Raw genomic sequence first — 22223 nt, forward strand, 5'->3', positions numbered from 1 at the left:
CAAAAAGAAATACATGTCCTCAATTGTAATGATAAGGAGATAAAACAAAATTAGTAATAACACATTCAAATGTACATAAGCATGCACCTGTAGCATCAATCAAAAGCATCTCAGAATCCAATGCCAAACAGTTGAATATATTTGTGTCCATGAACATGAGTTCATAACAGGTGCATGACTCACTGCATAACTGAATAAAATAACATTCCATAAGTATGTAATAACCAAGCTCTTTTATAAAATTTCTAGTCAAAGCAAACAGTACACTGAACAAATCCACTGATATACAAAGGCCATCCCCCTTAAGGTGGCCAAGGCAAAGCACAAACTCAACATTATGAAATCCTCTGTAGATTATGAATATACTGGTTTCCCATAGTGCTTAAGCATACTACAGCAGAGTATCAAAATTATGTAGCAACTACTATTATTGTATATCTAATTGTTTTTATCATCACTATAAGAAACTTCAGTATGAATTATCAATTAATTTTCACTTGTAGTAATTTCTAATTAATAAGTTTACTTATATTTTAAAAAACAGTAAATAATTTCAGGTATACCAACCCTTACGTATTCTGTTTCACTAAACTATACTATGTAATAACTTTTCCTAAAGTACATAACTGAGTAATGCACCAACATTGCAAGGATTTGTGTATAGTATCCATAAGAAATTAGAAATGTAGTGATGTCCATATAGTTTTAAAAAGAGACAATAATAGCATATATTACACTGAATGATAATGTCTATTATCAGTCATTTCAGACAGAATTATGAAAATACTTTCGGATATATGTTTCAGTGCTCCAGTTCTTCCTAAAGAAATATATCAGACTTTTGATGTACATGAAATAAAACATTTTCCAGAATCTCTCCAATACATTTCCTGAACACATGCAACACAAAAGCAATAATACACATGCTAGTTTTTCCTAATTATATAACAATATCTTATTTACTGTACCTACAGCTGGTCATTCTTTGAACTACATGGACCTTTGCTGCTGGCTACCTCTGAAAGTGCTGGAAAAGGCAGACAAGGCGTGCAAGGTGGCAAACAACCATGAGCAGCACAAACCCACACTGCTTACAGAAATGTGAGGGCCACCACTGTTGTCCAAGGGATGCACAGATGAGGGTGAGTAGTCTCCCTCCTGTGTGGAGTGGTTTGGACTCTGAGGGGTGAGGTGTGGGGGTGGAATCTGCGCCTGTGAGGGGCCCGGATCAAGTTCCTCTGGGTCCAAGGCCTGCAGTTCCACTATATTGCTTCCCTCCATGACCTGGCCGCTTGTGGAGGGCCCATCCTTGAATAGCGACTCCCCTGATGCCTCCTCAAGCACTTCCATTTGCACCACCTTGTTTTCTCCTACCTGCTCCACCATCTCCCCAGCATCAATCATCATCATACCGAGGGAGTTACCGTCCTGCGCCTGTCTGTTCCCTTCCTGTCATTACAAGACTAGGTAAGGTGACCATTGGGCTGCATGCAATGCAATGGGTCTGTGATCCGAGGCCTTTAACCCCTTCAGTCCAGGAGCTGCCTCTCAGGTGAACAAAATAATCAGCTCTTAGCCACAAATGAACTCATGGAGTGAGTCACTAGGCTGAAGAGCTCAATCAAGACAATTTTGATCCCTTCAGTCTAGAAACCATTACTAATATGGAAAACACTGGCTAGAACCAGCCAGTGAAAAACTTGAAAAAGTAAGCCACTGGGTTGAAAGGGTTAAACATTTAGTAACATTAAATATCCTACCCTAATATCAAACTACACAATGAATCTATTACTTTAAGTCCAAACAAATCATACCATATATTATATCAAACCATCATTAAAATATGTTACTATACCATAACCTTGTTCCAGCAAGCACTACCATGCAGTATGTGCCAACAGACTGCTAAGAAAATATACTCAATTGAACTTCAAGTTGCATATCACCAAATCATTTTGAAATAATCTGACCTAAACATATAACTGAGCCCATCTATAGCACAGCCTACTAGTCACATATCATAGCAGAGAGGAATACAGGAACCTTAGGATGATAAAAGAAAAATATATAATTAATATCACACCATATTTCTTGATGAACAAATGCTATATGCTAAGATACTTTGTTTTACCTTTCACATCTATAATTATGAATTAATATGAGTGTTAACTAGGTTGCCCTAACCACCCCACCCTACTCCAAGCCATTACATCTACAATAATAGTACCCTCTTTTTTTAAGAATGGATGGAAATATCCTGACCTTCAATCAAGCCACTATTGATTTCTGGTTACAAAGTAACACAAAACCCCCATCTCCACAAGGAGGTCTTGGCCCCTAGAGGCTGCTTTCTGGTCTCCAATGAGCCCCCAAAACTCATAATTTTCTTATACCTACTACTTATCTATCTTCCCCACTTCCATTTCTTTTGTTTTCTTTTTTTTCATAAGGAGGTTAGCACACCAACACCTATCCCCTGTCTCCTCTCCCACCAGCTTGAGACATAGAAACAAACCCATGCCCATACACCTATCCTACACACATCAGCCAAGTGCAACACATGTTATACATGGGTTCATCTTGCATGCACACTCACCAACATAAATCAGTACAAAATGAAATGGAAATGCAGCCACCGCACATCAAGAGATACAGTCTGGAACGGACATCTAGAAGTGCAGTGTTTTTTCAACAAGTTGGAGGAAACACCTAATTGGTACTGTATTGGGCTTTGTTTATCAGGTGACCAAAATAATATAATAGAATAAATTTACTTTGAGGTAAAAATATAAAATGGAAGATGATGAAGATAGACAAAAATATAGTGAACAAACGAAGAGAAGACTAGATGTAAGCAGGGTTGAATCACTGTTAGGTGTCATCCCAAAGGTAAGAGTTGCAACTGGGAAATGCCAAAGAGGAATCAAAGGTATGAAAATATTGCATCTTCAGGGTTTGCAAAAGAAAGTGGAATACTAGGTAGAGGTATAGATTTGGAAAGGGAAACAAGGTATAAAAATATTCTAAGAAATCAGATCACAGAACTAATAAATGAAATTATAGATCTGAAAACAGAATACAGGGCGTATAGAGAAGTGATAGAGTTGAAAAAACGAAATGCTGAAATAAATAGGGAGCTTAATGATCTAAGAGAGGCATTAAACATAGTCAAAAATGAGAATGAAAGAATGAAAAATGAAGATACTAACAAAAATGAGGCTTTGAAAAAAGAAGTAAAAGAACAAATACAAAAGGTGACCAAGAAAGTTTGAGAAACCATAAAAGAGACAGATCTTCAAGAAATCAAAAACCAATGGAAAGTGGAACAAGAAAAAAAAAAAAACTTTTAAAGAAATAGTACAATTGGAAGAAAATGCAAAGGAAACAGTCATTAAAATAATCAAAGAGAAAGAAAATTGGGTCAGAGACACAGTTGATAAAAAAAAAATGTATAGCAGTTTATGGTGTTAAAGAAAAACACAACGTAGCTAGATATTTAAGAGAATAAGAGAATGATATAGCAAAAGAAATTCTAAAAGAGATAAAAGAGGAGGGGCAAGAAATGGAAAAGGAAATAGAGGAAGTGCATAGGATGGGACTATACTAATAAAGGTGTTCAAGTGGATCAAAGGCTTTAAAAAGGGTGATGCAAACAAGGTCATCATATTAAAACAACAGGGCAGGGCTCACAGTAATGGATTCAAACTGAACAAATTTAGATTTAAGAAGGAAATAGGCAAGAATTAGTTTACTAATAGGGTGGTCAATGAATGGAATAGACTTAGTAACCATGTAGTGAGCGCTGAAACTATCAGTTGTTTTAAGAAATGGTTAGACAACTTTATGGATGGGAATGATAGGTGGTGATGGATATGGAGCTGCCTTGTGTAGGCCTTATAGTCTCTTGCAGTCTCCTTCATTCTTATGTTCTGTTCTTATATAAAAACAGCAAAGTTGGCAAAAAGTGAAAATTACAAAAATATATGGATAAAAAAAGAAATGAGAGAGAAAAGACACTAAGAAATGAAGCTAACAAAAAAAAAATGAGAGAAGAACAGGGACTGAAAAAAACGAGTTTTTTTTTAGAGTACTGGACTTGAGGAAGTTAGTGACATAGTGTGAGAAGGTGTATGAAAGAAGGAAGCTAAAGATAAATGTGGACAAAAGTAAGGTGATGAGATGTACAAGGGGAGTGACAGTAGGTTGGAAGTGAGCATTAACCCCTTCCATACGGTGCCGCACACGTAGGCGTCATGGGGAGCGAGTGTATTCGCGAGGCTGCCATATCGGCGTCTTGATTATATTTATTGTAGTCGCCCCTCCATAATGACATTCTTTCTAATTCTTTTGTAATCGCATTTTCTATGGTTATCAAAATTCACGGGTGAAGAGAGAACGATCGATATAAGCAGTGACTATATTTTATGATGCGAGTATTATTACGACACGTCGTACGGCTGGCATTGGCTGCTGCCACCGAGATCTAAGTCCATGACGCCTACGTGTGCGGCACCGTATGGAAGGGGTTAAGGGTGAAAGACTGGAGGAAGTGGATAGTTTTAGATACTTGGGTGCGAATGTGACAGGAAAAGGAGTGGGGGTGGAGGTAGAATGTAGATTGAGAGAAGCGAGTAAATGCCTTGGTGGATTAAAAATTGTAATGAGAAATAGATATCTGGGAATGGATGCTAAGAAGAGGTTATATGAGGGAGTGATTGTACCAACAGCAACATACGGGGCAGAAACATGGAACATGAGAGAGGAAGAGAGAAGGAGTTTGAATGTGTTTGAGATGAGGTGTCTGAGAAGTATGATAGGGGTTACTAGGCTAGATAGAGTGAGAAATGAGGTGAGGAGGAGAACAGGGGTGGAAAGGGAGCTGGGAGATAGGGTTGATGAAAGAGTATTAGGGTGGTTTGGACACATGGAAAGAATGAGTGAAGAAAGATTAGTAAAAGAAGTGTGGAAGGCGGAGATGGAAGGAGTGAATATGAGGGGGCGTCCTAGGATGAGATGGATGGATGGGGTGAAAGGGGTTTTACAAAAGAGAGGAATGTCTGTAGAGGAAGGACGGGAGAGGACAGAAGATAGGGGTGAATGGAGAAGGATTGTGTATAGATGAGGCTGTGATGCATGAGGGGGAGTGGGTGGGGGATGGGGGATGAGGAGGTATGTATGAGAAAAAAAAAAATTGATGCAGCTCGAAGGGATTTCTCCCCATCTTCTCCTTTTCTGCATGAGGGGATGGAGAGGGGGGGGTCGCCGACTTTATGAAGCGGCCTTGCTTTGGATGTGCTGTGTCTTGCAACACTCCTTCTGACCCAGGGCAGTGGACAGGATGCAGGGATGACCTGTCATCCAGGATGTGCCAAGATAAGAGGGAGGGAGGAGGGAGGAGGGTGGAGGGGAGTGGAATATATGGGAAATGAAATGGGTGGGAGTGATTTCTATGCCTTTTTCTTTTTGGCTACCCCCCGTGTAAGGGGGAAAAAGCCTTTGGTATATGTATGTACTGGACTCGAGTCAAGAAAATGGTATATATATATATATATAACAACAAAGATATGTCGTAATAAAAGAAACATAAAAGGAGGAAAAAGGAAAAAACTAAAAATAATGTATACCAACATAGATGGCATGATTTCAGGATTAAATGAATTAAATGACTATCTGGCAAAAGAGAAAACAGATATAATGGGAATAGTAGAGACAAAATGAAAAGGTCCAGTACCACCAAATACTGTTGGACAAGGTTTATATAATTACTGGATAAAAAATAGAGATGAGAAACAGGGTGGAGGAGTCATGTTTTTGACTAAGAAAGGTTTAAATGTGATAAAGATAACAGAAGGAAATAATAATGTGGAATTTATTACAATAAATATTGAAAACAGTGACATGAAAAGTAGAAAATTTGTAGTGATATATGTCCCCAAAAACATATTCTTGGAAAGTGTGTGACCATTCCAAAATATTGGAAGACACTAAGCATCCATTAAATGAAATACTGAAAGGAAACTTAGTAATTATGGGTGACTTTAACTCTAAAGAAATATGTTGGGAGGAGATGACAGTGAAAAATGGAGAGGACCTTTGGGGAAATATACTACTGGACATGACTCAATGGGTAAAAGAGAATACCAGACAGAAATAATGAGGAACTGTTGAGACAAGACTTAATATCTATGTGAGAGCCTGAAATTGTGGATAAAATGGAATACAAGACACTAATTGGGAAGAGTGACCACAAACTATTTGAATTTGAGCAAAAAGAGGAAATTTATTTGGAAAGAAATGAGAAACACAGAAAAGGAAGACTAATGTACAACAAAACGGATTTTGGGAAACTCAGAAAATTCTTTTAAAAAGCGAATTGGGAAAACTTCTTTAATGAAGAAACAAATATGGAAGAGAAATGGATATAAAAAAAATCTATAATGAAGGAATGGATAAATACATACCAAAACAAAAACAGGAAAAGGTGTACATTAAATGCTGGTACAACAAAAAATGTAGAAATGCAAAAGATAGAAGAGACAAAGCTTGGAAAAGATGGAGAAAAAAAAATGGGAAAGTGGCAAATATATATCAAACTAAGAAATGAATATGTAAAAATATGCAGGGAAGAAAAAAATAAACTATGAAAAAGACATAATAGACAAATGTAAGGATCAACCTAAATTATTCTACAGATATGTAAATGGTAAATTAGAAAATAAACAGGAAATAGTGAAAGAAATAATTGTGACACAGAAAGAATTAAAGGACCAAATAATAAACCTTGATGTCAGAAAATCACACAGCCCAGGCAGAATTGCAAATTGGTTACTAAAAGAATGTATAGATGAACTAATGGACAAAATATATAAGATAATAGATTGCTCACTCAAAGAAGGAAAGGTACCACAAGATTGGAAAAATGTCAATATTGTGCCAAAACAAAAACACACCCTACACATACTACAAATAAACATTATTGGTATCACTAACAAACAGAGCTGCTTCAATTCATAAACACAATAGATGTTACACTTATAGAGGAAAAAAGCTATCACCATGGTTCACAGTAAACCATATTCACAGAACACATTCTACCTCCACTCCCACTCCTTTCCTGCCATATGCACCTCCAAGTATCTAAACCTATCCACTTCCTCCATCCTTTCTCCCTTAAAATATACAAAAGAAAAACAAAACAAAAAAAACTTGAGGACTTATGCCATAGATCAGATGAAAAAATAGCTATAACCCTTCAGAAAGACAGTAATAGACATATTCCAAGAGGTTACATGCAGAAATGGAACCACAACTGGTCATTGACAATAGCAAAAAAAAAACTAAACTAAACAAAGACAGCACAAATCTAATAAACAAGAAGAAAGAAAAATTGGGTAAAGAGACAAATAGACTTGATCAAATACAAATAACATAGAAGTGTGGAAAGCTATAAAAATCAGTGCTCACCTATGCAGATGACCTGGCAATAATAATGAACCCGGCATAGCAACTACAGAATAGCTGCTATGATCACCCAAGCCTATCTAAACAAACTAGATCACTGGCTTAGAAATAACACAATGGTCACCTCAATTAAAAAAACATCAGTAATAATACTGACTTCAGATAACCATGAATCAAAGAAACATCCAAGAGTAAAAGTGAATTGCCAAACACTTCCACAATAAAAGAATCCATAAATTCTAGGCCTTACTTTTGATACCCATACAACCTATAGTCAATACATCATCATCTGACAATGAAAACCAACAAGAAAATAAACATACTCATGTCAGTCATAAAATTTCTACTCTGACCAGCAGAGGAAAACTCTAATCCTAATTTATACATAGTTCTTGAGAACAACACTTGACTACACATCTCCGGTATGGTTCCCAATAATAAGGAAAATATAAACATCATAAAAAACTATAGAAAATAATGCATTGAGAATAATAACAGGGTACACTAAAACCACTCTAATGGAACGGCTAAAAAAAAAATAAATAAATAAAAAATCCTATCTATACATCACATGAGGATATTTCTATACAAAAGCCCTCAACACTACTCACCCATCACATTACATCAAACAAGTGCAACCAACTGAATGCAACAAGAAAACTAAACCAACAATATACAACTCATACATCTAATAAGCCTTCTACCTTCCACTGGAATTTTGAGGAAATGGGAAATCTTTCTCTCCATTTAGAACTTGGAAGTACACACATATGTTGAAGATTAATGGAAAGAAGAAGCAGAAACAAGACTGGTTCAATAAAAGGTGTGAGATGGCTAAAAAATGCTTAGGATGTGACATTGGGGAAACAGAGAGGAATCAATACAACAAAGAAAGCTTACAAACAAGCAAGAAATGACTATACAAGAATCTGCAGAGAGGAGGAAAGGAATTTTCAAAGGAGTGTTGCAGATAAATGCAGAGATGAACCAAAAGTGTTTTACAGGTTTATCAATGGGAAATTGAGACATTGGGAAGAAATCACCAAGCTATTAGTGGGCAGTGAGGTTTTTGAGGAGGCTTCAGCTCAAGCATAAATGATGAATGAAGATCTGAAACAATGAATCTATCTTCACAATGGAGAGTAGTTTTTTGAGGATGCTGAGATGACCAATAAGTTAGGCTAAGAAAATATAAAAATAGACATGGAAGGAAGTGCAAAATCTTTTGGAATCACAGGATGTGAGAGGAGCTTAAAACTTGGTAAGATCTCAAACTGTATACTTGAAGAACGTTGGGAACGACAGATGGAAAAAATTCTTGGACTTGTGTTCATTAAAAGAAGGAATAGTGTCACAGGATTGAAAAATAGCTAAAGAAGTACTAATTTATAAAGATGGAAGTACAGAGACACCACTAAATTACAGGCCAGTATCATTGACCAACACAATAGTGAAATTATGTGAATGAATTGTAAAAGATAAATACATACATGCATATACCAAAGGCTTTCTTTCTGAGAGTCAGTTTGGCTTTAGTTCTGGAAGGTCATGTGTATCAAATCTATTATGTTTTTACTCACAAGTGATTGATATAGTTAAAGAAAGAGAGGGCTGGGTAGGCTATATGTACCTTGATCTAGAAAAGGCTTTTGGATAAAGTGCTACATAGTCATCTTATACACAAACTGGAACATGTTGGAGGATTAAGAAGTAAACTACTCAAATGGATGAAAGATTTTTTGTAGGGAAGGTACATGTGGAAGTAAAGGATAAGATGTCAGGATGGAGAGTAGCGATCAGTGGAGTTCCATAAGGTTTAGTGTTAGCACCTATGATATTTCTTATCTATATTAATGGCATGATGGTAGGAACAAGCTATACCAACACATTTGCAGATAATGCAAAGATTATGAAAAGAATGAAAAACGTCTTGCGGCACTGCTTCTGACCCAGGGCAGTAGACATGATGCGGGGATGACCCGTCATCCAGGAGGTGCCAAGATAAGAGAGAGGGAAGAGGGTAGAGGGGATGGAATGGGTGGGAGTGGTTTCTATGCCTTTGTTTTTTGACTACCTCCCTTGTAAGGGGGAAAAAGCCTTTGGTATATTTATGTATGAAAAATGAGGACTGTCAGCTGTTGCAAAAAGATCTAGACATTATATTTGTACAAAGCAAAGAACAGAAATAAGTTCATTAGCTTAAAAAAAAAAAAAAAAGGAAATTGGCGATAGAAAAAAAATTATCCATTCTTTAGGAATTGAATCAATTACAAAGATAAAAGAGAAAAATTTGGGAGTGTTGATAAAAGACACTGGACATCCATGTCAGTAAAACTGTGGGAGAGATGTATGGATCTACCAACATTAAAAGAACAAAGATGAGGAGGTGACTTGATTACAGTATATAGGTCATTTAAGGGGATACACTATACTGACAGAAGATATCTCTTTATTAGGGATAGGAGGGATTTAAGAGGTCATAAAAACAAATTAAGAAAGACTAAATGTCTAAAAGATATACAGCTAAAAGAAATGTCTAAAAGAAATACAGCTTTCCATACAAATGCATAACCACTTGGAAAAACCTAGAAGGCAATATAGCCCATGCAGAAAAAATACATGAATTCAAATCTAAGTATGATAGTTGGAAAATAAGGATATTGCCCAATGAGGCTGAAGCTATGATAACTGATAATTAAAAGACAGGACAGAACAAGCATTACTCCATTCCTGTATGTTACAATTGGGTAAATACCAAAAGCACATTCACACTCAGATTACAAAATAGACACTCCAAGACTATCCACCCAATTCACTCCTCTAACAAAACCCAGCAGATAAAAGCTTACACAGAAATAAAAAAATTCTTAAGAAAAGCAAGAACCACACTTACATGTCTATTCAGATCACTATCCAGTGCCAAAACAATACCAACACAGAAATAAACTACCCTTGATGTAACCATCACACAAAGGACACAGAACACTTCATATTACACTGTCCTACTGTAGCCATATCCACACAACACAATACTTCTTCCTTGGGCAACTTATGGGACAATCCAGTGACTGTTGTTGGCTACCTAGGAGATAAACCCTAAAAAAGTTATTTGCATTCTATTTATTGTACTAACAATCTGACTGCATTTTGAATAACATTTCTCATAACATATGATATATGAGAATCACCTCTAAAATACCTGCTCTATAAGCAATACCTTCCACCATGCTTTAAAGATCCAAGCAATAAAACAGAAATTATATTATGTCTAAAAGCTGAGTGGCCTAGTCTATCTATTCTAGAAGCACATTGCCCTATGCAACATTGAAACAGTTCTAGCTAATGTCAAGGCACTACAGATGCAAATAGATTAAATGTGATTAGAGGATCCATTGACCTGTGAACCTTCTAGACACATGCAATAACTGAATATTTATGGTGTACATAAATATATCATTCAATGTATAGTACTGAGTTACATAGATTAATCATAACATACAAAATAAAGAAAATTAATCAGCAATACAACATGTTACACAATTTACTTATAATCTTTATACATCACTAAAATCCTACAATACCTTATCTTCAAGCTGTGGATCAAGATCTTGTTCCTCCATTGTAGCCATGAAGCTTTCTTGAATATGTTTGATATCTGTCTTGGGACTCTGATTTTCAGGTATTTTCAGTTTCTTTTTCCCTTTTTCTACTTCTACCAGTGCTGCTTCTGCTGTATCAATCTCAGCTGATTGTTCATCCACAGTATTTACTTCCTGGATGAAACAATTTATATTATATTTTTTTTTTCATTGAGATAGCTTCATATTTCAAGTTTAATACCTTCAACCTGGTGATGCACCAAATATAATTCATAGTATCAAGTTTTACAGTAAAATTCATGTTAGTTAATACTTTCAGTGTTTACAACTTCATGAATTCAAAGTATTTTCAGTTATTTGGTCACTTCTCTTGATAAACAATTCTTCCAGAGAGTTTCAATGACAAAAAAAAAAAAAAGTGGTTAGCAATGGTGTTCCAGTCTTCCCATACATCTCTCTGGGTCCATTTATTAGACTGTCTCTGAGCTGTATTAGTGTGGAACTATTCTTGTCACAAGCCTACAATAGTAGCAGGTTGCAAGCTCTCTTTATATGAAAAGGTGGAAGAAATACAGTCAAAGATGACAGATCTTGGACCCAGCCTGTTCAAGTGTTAGCCCCTAAGGCCTAAACCTGAGTGATAGGTTTTAAAGATTGCTGGCAAGGAGATACTTATTTTTGACATCCATTTTGAAGTATTGTTATTTGCAAGTAACAATACTGGCCTTTCTATTCAAAATGATAATAATTTTGCCTCAAATTTCAATGATTTTGACATCTTTAACATTCTACCACATACACCATATAAACATCCATACAAAAACATTTAGATCACTAAACAAGCCCTTCAAGAAAGACTGCCAAACTCAACACTCCAACAACCCCCAGACAGCCCCACTGATAAAACCATCCCACACCTGACAAGAACACAAATACATACCTCATCTCTACATCAACAACACTCTAATACCACACACAAACACACCAAAAATTCTTGGTGTAACATACGATACATCCATGTCTTTCAAACAACACATCACAAACATAAAAAACAAATGCACACCTAGACTTGACGCACTTAAGTCAATCACTGGAACGACAGTTGGACAAAACAAAGAAACTAATATAACAATATACAAACAATGCATACGCTCAGTATTGAATTATGCGAGTCCTGCATGGGCTCCTAATCTCAGTGAGACACACCACAACACCCTTCAAATCATACAAAACAAAGCCCTAAAAACAATTACAGGCTGCACAAATACAACACCAACAGACCATTTACACCATGAAACAAAAGTCCTCAAAGTCAAGGACCACCTCGACATGAGAGGCACACAAACACTTGCCGCAGCCACCACAAACACATCACACCCGCTACACTACATAGCAGAACACCCACACACACCAAGAAACATTAAAACAACACCCAAAGACCTTTATTACGCACAAATACTCTCTTCTCTTCCTCCACAACCACCAAATACCAGCCTCCGGAAACATATTCATAATCATATCACTCACCACTCCATTAACACACTGAAAGACAACACACTGCTGCATGCCAGACCCCCTGATATCCACCCTTCTGAATCCTCTCTCCCATGAAAGGACAGAGTCCACTTGGCCAGACTGTGGTGCGGCCACCACCCAGCACTTCTAAGCTACCAGAAGAGGCTGGATGACCGCATTGTGAACAGCTGCCCAGGATGTAACAATTCACCACATACCATAATGGAAGACTGCATTATACACAATCATGCACGCAAACGACACAACATACACTCTATAAAGGATTTGTGGGAAAACCCAGTTTCGGCTGTAGCATTCCTTGGGGAGACGGGACTGCTCGGACAGACAGTCTAGGGAACGACAACAACAACAACAACAACAACAACCAAACTGGTGCAACTGTGCTCAGGGTACCATCTAGCATTGGGGGTATTCACATCCATTGAACAGCTTGGTAATAAAAAAATAAAATAAATAAATAAATAAACAAATAAATAAAAAAAATCAACTACAGTACTTCCCTATTTATCAACCTATTTTAACAATTCAATTTTACCTTATCTTTTTAACCCTAATATCTTGTATAGGGGGATTCCTATTTTGTCTTTTCTTCCTTTTTTTTTTAAGAAATTTGTCCAACTAAGCATTTTTTTCTTTATAATTTCCTTGGTCTTGATCATTCCCCCCCCCAAAAAAAAAAAAGTTTATTTGAAACAAAATTCTGAGCAAAATGAACTCTGAATTACAAAAATCATTCCATACTGTATGAAATAATAACTTTGCCAATTTTGGCAAAAGAAAATATTTTAATGCCCAGTACCTATGACTGTATAGTTCCATTTTACAAAGGAAAAGGGGACAAATGTGAGTGTAGTAGTTTCTGAGGGATCAGCTTGTTAAGTGTAGTTGGAAAGGCTTATGGGAGGGTCTTGATTGAAAGGATTAGGAGAGGAACAGAGGGAGTAATTGGTGAGGAACAGTGTGGGTTTAGAACAGGTAGTTGCATGGATCAGATTTGAAAAGCAGTCAAGAGTTTTTACAAGAGTAGTAGAGCTTGGGTTAGGATTAGAAATGGAGAGAGTGAGTGGTTTGAGGTTAAGGTAGGACTTCATTAGGGATGTGTTATGTCACCCTGGCTGTTCAATTTATACATGGATGGGGTGGTGTGAGAGGTAAATGCAAGGGTAGTGGGTCAGGTGATTGGAAATGGTTAAAGAAAATTGAGAAAAGTGGGAGATAAGCATTGTTGTTTGCTGATGACACTGCACTTGTAGCAGGATCAGAGGAGGGATTGAAGAAGTTACTGACAGAGTTTGAGAGGGTGTGTGAAAGAAGGAAATTGAAGATGAATGTGGGCAAAAGTAAGGTGATGAGATGTACAAGGGGAGAGAGTGGCAGCAAACTGGAAGTGAGTATTAAGGGAGACTGAAGGAAGTGGATAGTTTTAGATACTTGGGTGCAAATGTGGCAGGAAAGGGAGGAGTGGAGGTGGAGGTAGAATGTAGATTAAAAGAAGTGAGTAAATGCCTTGGTGGATTAAAAAGTGTAATGAGAAATAGACAATTGGGAATGGATGCTAAGAGGAGACTGTATGAAGGAGTGATTGTGCCAACAGCACTATACAGGGCAGAAACATGGAACATAAGAGAGGAAGAGAGAAGGAGTTTGAATGTGCTTGAGATGAGGTGTCTGAGAAGTATGATAGGGGTTACTAGGTTGGATAGAGTGTGAAATGAGGAGGTGAGGAGGAGAACAGGGGTGGAAAGGGAGTTGGGAGATAGGGTTGATGAAAGAGTATTGGGATGGTTTGGACACATGGAAAGAATGAGTGAAGAAAGATTAGTAAAAGAGGTGTGGAAGGCAGAGGTGGAAGGAGTGAACTTGAGGGGTTGACCAAGGATGAGATGGATGGATGGGGTAAAAGGGGCATTGGGAAAGAGGGGAATGTCTGTTGAGGAAGGATGGGAGAATACAGAAGATAGGGATGAATGGAGAATGGTTGTGTATGGATGATGCTGTGACGCATGGGAGGAGTGGGTTGGGAATGGGCGGGTGAGGGGGTATGTATGAGAAATAAATTGACACAGCCCGAAGGGATTTCTCCCCGTCTTCTCCTTTTCTGCATGAGGGGATGGAGAAGGGTGGTTGCTGATTTAATGGAGTGGCCTTGCTGTGGCTGTACTGTGTCTTGCAACACTTCTTCTGACCCAGGGCAGTGGACAAGGTGCAGGGATGACCCGTCATCCAGGAGGTGCCAACATAAGAGGGAGGGAAGAGGGTAGAGGGGAGTGAAGTATGTTGGGGATGGAATGGGCGGGAGTGATTTTTATGCCTTTGTGTTTGGCCACCTCCCTTACAAGTGGGAAAAAGCCTTTGGTATATGTATGTATGTACAGTACTACCTCTCATTAACCACTTCCATATGGTGACGCCTACGTAGGCGGCATGAGGAGCAAGTGGGTACTCGATGATGCCGACGTCACCATCTTGATTATATTTATTATAGTCGTATCTACGTAATTTCCATTCTCTCTAAACTGGCTTCATCAATTTTCTATGGCTATCAAAATACACTGGTGAAAGAGAACGAACGATTGAGCACTAACTTTATTTTTTATAATGCGATTATTAAGACGCAACATCGCACGTCAGGCAGCTAATGCTGCCAGACCTGTGATGTGCCCCGGAGTGAAGAGGTTAATGGACTAAAAGGGGGGGGGTAACAGTGTCCGTTGATGTAAATAATCCATTGATTTGGAGTGGTTTTTGGGTGGCATAGTGATTGCACAGCACTAAACAGCAGCACTAAAAACACCAAAAAACACAGCAAAAACACCGCAAACACAGCTAATTAACGTCCGTTAATGAAAGGTAGTACTGTATGTATACCTATGACTGATACTACTGATAATTATCTGTAAGAATATTTTACTGAATATTGTTACTCCTCTTATTAATTCAAATATTCAGCTACAAGAAAAAGTCATTGACCTTACAAGGGAGGTAGCCAAAAAGGAAAAGGCATAAAATCATTCCCACCCATTCCATACCTGAATACACTCCACACCCTTCCACCCTCCCTCTTATCTTAGCACCTCCTGGATGATGGGTCATCCCTGCACCTTGTCTACTGCCCTGGGTCAAAAGTAGTGTCACAAGACACAGCACATCCACAGCAAGGCTGCTTCATTAAATCGGTGACCCCCCCTCTCCATCCCCCCATGCATAAAAGGAGAAGACAGGAAGAAATCCCTTTGGGCTGCGTCAAATTTTGCTCACACATACTACCTCACCCCCCATCCCCACACCCATTCCACCTCATGCATCACAACATTATCCATATACAACCATTCTCCACTCACCCCTATCTTCTGTCCTCTCCCGTCCTTCCTCAACAGACATTCCCCTCTTCCCCAAAGCCCCCTTCACCCCGTCCATCCACCTCATCCTATGACATCCCCTCATGTTCACTCCCTCCACATCTGCCTTCCATACCTCTTTTACTAGTCTTTCTTCACTCATTCTTTCCATGTGTCCAAACCATCCTAATACTCTTTCATCAACCCTATCTCCAAACTCCCTTTCCACCCCTGTTCTCCTCCTCAACTCCTCATTTCTCACTCTATCTGGCCTAGTAACTCCCATCATACTTCTCAGACACCTCATCTCAAACACATTCAAACTCCTTCTCTCTTCCTCTCTTATGTTCCATGTTTCTGCTCCATACAGTGCTGTTGGCACAATCACTCCTTCATACAGTCTTCTCTTAGCATCCATTCCCAAATGTCTATTCCTCATTACACTTTTTAATCCACCAAGGCATTTACTCGCTTCTCTCAATCTACATTCTACCTCCACCTCCACTCCACCTTTCCCTGCCACATTTGCATCCAAGTATCTAAAACTATCCACTTCCTTCAGTCGCTCTAACTTAATGCTCACTTCCAGTCTGCTGCCACTTTCATCCCTTGAACATCTCATCACCTTACTTTTACCCACATTTATCTTCAGCTTTCTTCTATCACACACTCTCCCAAACTCTGTCACCAACTTCCTCAATCCTTCCTCCGATCCTGACACAAGTGTGGTGTTGTCTGCAAACAACAGCTGGCTCACCTCCCACTTTTCTCCATTTTCTTTAACCATCTCCAATCCCTGACCCACCACCCACGCATTTACCTCTCGCACTACCCTATACATGTACAAGTTGAACAGCCAGGGCGACATAACGCATCCCTGACGAAGTCCCACCTTTACCTCAAACCACTCACTCTCTCCATTTCTAATCCTGACACAAGCTCTACTACTCTCATAAAAACTCCTGATAGCTCCTAGAAGCTTTCCTCCTATCCCCTATATCCGCAAAACCTCCCACAGTGCCTTTCTGTCTACCCTATCATAAGCCTTTTCCAGATCCATAAAAGCCCAAAAAACATCCTTCCCCTTTCTTATAGCTTTCTCACATATCTGTCTTACCACAAAGATCTGATCTACACAACCTCTACCCATCCTAAATCCACACTGTTCCTCACCAATTACTCATTCTGTTCATCTCCTAATCCTCTCAATCAAGATCCTCCCATAAGCCTTTCCACCTACACTTAACAAGCTAATCCCTCTGAAACTACTATATTCACACTTGTCCTCTTTTCCCTTGTAAAGTGGAACTATACAGGCACTCCTCCAGTCCTCCAGCAAACATTAAATAATCTCACCAGCCAGTCCACCATCACTGTACCTCCTTTTTTGAGACATTCTGCATGGCATCCATCCAGACCAGGTGCCTTACCTGCTTTCATCATCTTAACAACTGCCTTCACTTCATCCTTCCTTATTTCTCCTCCATTTTCCTCACTCATCATGGTCATTTTCTTAGCATTTCCCACTGCAGCTATCTTTCCCTCCCTATCCTCCTTCACATTTAGCAACTCCCTAAAATATTCTGCCCATCTTCCCCTTACTGCCTTCTCTTCCATTATCATCTCTCCATCTGCACCTTTTACCTTTTCTTCTCTACTTGATTCACCTCCTCTTCCTCTCTTAATTTCTTTCCAAAACATCTTTTTATTACTTTCAAAGTTTTCTGTCATACTCTTACCTCATTTCACATCTGCTCTCCTCTTTGCTTCCTTTACCTTTTGCTTTACTTCCCTTTTCTTTTCTTTGTACCTCTCATATGACTCCCTCATTCTATTTTGTAACCAATCTGTGAAAGCTCATTTCTTCTCTTCTACAACCTTCTTTGTTTCCTTATCCCACCATTCACTACACTTCCTTCTATTTCCTCCTGTCCTTCTTGTTCCACACACCATCCTTGCACACTTTTTGACTCCCTCCTTGAACCATCCCCATTCCTTCTCCACTTCTAGCTCTACTTTCTCCTTCACTCCCTCCCACTCCTCTTTCAGCTTCTTCTTGTACCCCTTCTCTTTTTCATTTAAAGAGTTCACTCTAAGCACCTCCCTACCTTTTGTTCTTTCCCTCTTTCTCCATCTATTCTCCACTCTCAACTTACCTTCCACCAAAAAATTATCTGATATTCCCCCAACCTCTCCCCTTAGCACATGTACATCCTTAACTCTTCCTATCATACTCCTATCTACCACTACATAATCCATTAATGCTCTATCTAGCACCCTTCCATCCACCACCCTCTCCCATGTGTACTTATGCTTGACTTTCTTCCGAAACACTATATTTACTATCATCAACTCTTTTTTGAGACACATCTCCACCATCAACTCTCCACTATGATTCTTTCCTGGAACTCCACATTTCCCAACCACTACATCAATTGGATCATTTCCTACCCTAGCATTAAGGTTTCCCAGTACTATTACATTGACATTTCTCCCTAATCCCTCTATGCACTCATTTAAATCTATCCAAAAGGCCTCCCTTTCTTCTACACTCTTCTCACTGCCCGGCCCATATGCACTTACACCTTCATCCACATTATCCTTGAGGAAACCTCCTTCCACTCCACTACACATTTACCTATCTCTTCACTTACTAGTATAGCCACCCCTTCCCTCCCTTGCCCTCTCTTCACTCCTGATAACCTCCCACTTACACTCCCAAACTTACACTCGCCCTTCCCTTTCAACTTAGTTTCACTCAAAGCCAACACATCCATCTTTCTTCTCACAAACATACTACCTATCTCTTCCCTTTTACTCTCATCTGTACCACATCCATGCACATTAAAAGACCCAAACCTTAGGGTGCTGGTCGGAAAACTCCTAGACCCTTTTATGCCTTTACTTTTTTTTTAGGAATGTGCCCTGTGGGGCTACAGGGAGAAGGATGCCTGGCCCCAATCACCGTCCCTTTTTTCTCACCTCTTACGATCCAAGTGGAAATACTTGGTGGCAGTATTCTTTTCCCCCACCACAGGGTAGGTAGACGAAAAAGGAAATGAATATTCAGAGAAATGGTACAGGACAGTAACAAGGGGTTGGGGGACAGCATAACAGAGGGACAGTCATAGTATAAGTGTCATAATTTCTCTATGAACAGAGTTTTCCTCTATCACAGACAAAAATTATGTGTGGCTCTGGTCTGTAGGGGCGCCCCATATAGACCGTAAAGTATCAACTGCATGCTACTTTGCCACAATAACATGCAGCCAATACCCCAGACAGAAAAAATATTAATAATAATAATAATTTCACCACCCTCAGACAGGACAGGACCTAGTCCATCTACTTCGTGGACATAAGTTACACCACCAAATCCCTCCTCCCTCTTACTGACAGCACCATTGAAACTTGATCAATCCATATGACAATAGTCAACATATACACTCCCACCATCATCCATCATAGTTCCTGACAACTTCAAGCCCATTCTCAACCAACTCAACACCATCCCCATCCTTATCCTGGGCAGCAAATTCAATGCAAAGTCATTAGCCTGGTATGTCAATAACCCCAACACAGACAACACATCTTAACTTGCTAACAATCATGAACAACACTTATAATCACATATATATCCCCCATCAAGTGCTCTACACACTCCTCCTCTCCTGACATCACCTTCTATTCCCCCCATTTAACCCCAACAATTTTTTGGAAGGTACTTGGAACACTTGGATCCAATCACCTTCCAATCATCATCAGCAAAACACGATACACCCCAGTTGGCCACTGACACATGTATGAGGTCTGTTAAAAAAATACTTGGACTATTTGAATTGCACGGCTCTAGTTGGTTCCAGGGGAATCCGCTTGGTGTCACTAGATTCACACAGATCAGCTGATTATGACACCATTTCCCAATTGCAGATATCTTTATTTGTGTATTAGCTATGCAGTTTTTAGTGAAGTGCGATTTCTTCATTTGGCAGATTTCAGAATGAATGATGTGAAGGAGCAACGACTTGCTGTGAAATTTTTTGTTCAATTTGGAAAACCTACAACTGAAATTTTTGCTATACTTAACATGGCTTATGGCAATGTTGGTATGAAGCATACAGTATGTTTCAAGTGGCATGAGTGTTTTAAGGATTGTCGACAGTCCATTGAAGATGATGAGCATCCTGGACATCCTTCCATGTCAACCGACGACCCACATGTCGACAAAATCAACACCCTGGTGCAGGCAAATAGACGTCTGACTGTCAGGGAGCTTGCTGAAGAGTGTGGGATATCAGTTGGATCTTGTTATGAGATTTTGACAAAAAGATTGAAGATACACCACGTTGCTATGAAATTTGTGCCATGCCTGATGACAGACAAACAAAAAGCCCATTGCATCCAGTTTGTCAGGAACTGCTTGATCGTTCTGAAGATGAAAACTTCTTGTCCAGGATCATAACAGGTGATGAATCGTGGGTTTATGGTTTTGACATTGAAACGAAGGTCCAATCATCCCAGTGGATGAGTGAAACATCCCCCAGACCCAAAAAAGCTCGCCAAGTTCGATCCAAGGTCAAGGTGATGCTGACAGTTTTCTTCGATGCTAAGGGTGTTGTTTACCACAAGTACCTCTCCAAAGGCTCCATGGTGAACTAGACTTACTACACTGAAGTTCTGAAATGTATGAGGGATGCCATCCGTCGCACAAGGCCAGAAATGTGGAGGAGTGGCAACTGGTTTTTCCATCACGACAACACTCCAACCTATTCAGCTCTCAGAACTCATGAGTCTTTGGCAAAACACTCGATCACTGTTCTTTCCCATCCACCCCCTACTCACCTGACCTTGCTCCTTGCAATTTTTTCTTGTTCCCCAAACTCAAAAGACCCTTGAAAGGAAGAAGATTTGAGACAATTCCCGAGATTAAGGCAAATGCGACGAAGGATCTGATGGACATTACAAAAGAAGCATACCAGGACTGTTTCAACATGTGAGGAGAGTACTTTGAAGTAAATAAAGTACATTTTGCTTTATGACATCAGTCAGCGTATCTTTTTTAACAGACCTCATACTGTATACTAATTACAAAAGAGCAAGCTGGGAAACTTTCACTTAGGAGGCAGAACACTTTGAGACACTGAACAGTACACCAATCACATAGACACTGTTGTGTACATCTTCAATATAACCATACTGTAAGTAGTCCTGACCATGTCCCATGACTTTTTGACCTATGAGGCCCCAAGGGAATTGCTCGTGCCACCCAGCCAGATTAATCACACAAAGCTTCTTTAAGGAAACGCATGTGTAATATCCAGCTCCATCTACATTCCAATCTCATTGGGTTACCAGCCTGTTGGCTCTCACAATGATCAACCTATTCCTCGGCTGGCTGTGGCGGGATGGACAATGGTTCTTTGAAGGACCCACATGCGGAACCAAGTCATACATTCCAATATGGTTAGATCAATGGCCTGAAAACATATTACATCTGGCTTGCCGAGCCTTGACACTTTGACATCACACCAATTAAAAGCATGGGTCATGAACTGACCCAGGTATATAAACTGGACAGAATCACCAAAGAATCAGATCATCTTGGAGCATCGTGCCGCTAGCCTAGCTTGTTGCCTCCATCACTGTCTCTTCTCCCTCCTCCCCACAAGCAGACCACTTTAGGGCATGACTTGAAAAACACAGCTGTCACCTCCTTCGCCATCTCTCCCCCAACATTTTCTCGCAATTAGAGTATGCCATATTACTACTGGTACTGAACTTTCACTCTAATAAAAACCACTATTCTCCCATCAGAGTTCGCCTTCCAGCCAGTCTTGATATTGGCAGCCAACATGGGACACCGATCCCCAGCTCTGCCAACTGCTTCACTCAACTGCTACCAGCTTGACTGCTGAACAGCTTGACTGCTACCACTGCCTGCCAGGTTTGCCAAATGCCACTTCACCTGCCCACTAACTCGACTGCCACTGCTGCCTCCTAGGTCTGTTGACTGCCACCTCGCCTGCCCACCAGCTTGATTTCCACTGATGCCTGCCAGATTTGCTGAATACTAGCTCGCCTACCCACCAGCTCAACTGCCACCACCACTAGATCATTAGATCATTTTGCAAACTAGTGCTGTGACCATCCCCCCTTGATCCATACACACACTCAATGGGAATCACATGGTCCTACACCTCGACTCCAGTAAGGCTAATGAATAGCAACCTTGACTGTCAAGTCCACAATGCCTTGGGTGGCCTAACACCCCACCTGCTAACCATGACCA

The 22223-nt window shown here is 39.5% G+C and overlaps 1 protein-coding gene across 3 annotated transcripts in view; it reads right to left on the reverse strand.

The window, feature by feature from the left end:
- LOC143022230 (uncharacterized) overlaps positions 1-22223 on the reverse strand; it is a 94788-nt gene that overhangs the window by 52312 nt on the left and 20253 nt on the right. For 2 of the 3 annotated variants that reach the window (XM_076180348.1, XM_076180349.1), the window contains 2 exons: positions 11043-11234; positions 1096-1449 (listed from right to left, as the gene is read on the reverse strand). In XM_076180348.1, coding sequence (XP_076036463.1) covers positions 1096-1449; positions 11043-11234 — 546 coding nt within the window. The remainder of the gene's footprint in view (positions 1-1095; positions 1450-11042; positions 11235-22223) is intronic. The other variant, XM_076180350.1, reaches the window with a different exon arrangement.

Source organism: Oratosquilla oratoria, chromosome 44 (genome assembly GCF_046742065.1).
Source record: "Oratosquilla oratoria isolate Oo_2021 chromosome 44, ASM4674206v1, whole genome shotgun sequence".
Classification (NCBI taxonomy): Eukaryota; Metazoa; Arthropoda; class Malacostraca; order Stomatopoda; family Squillidae; genus Oratosquilla; species Oratosquilla oratoria.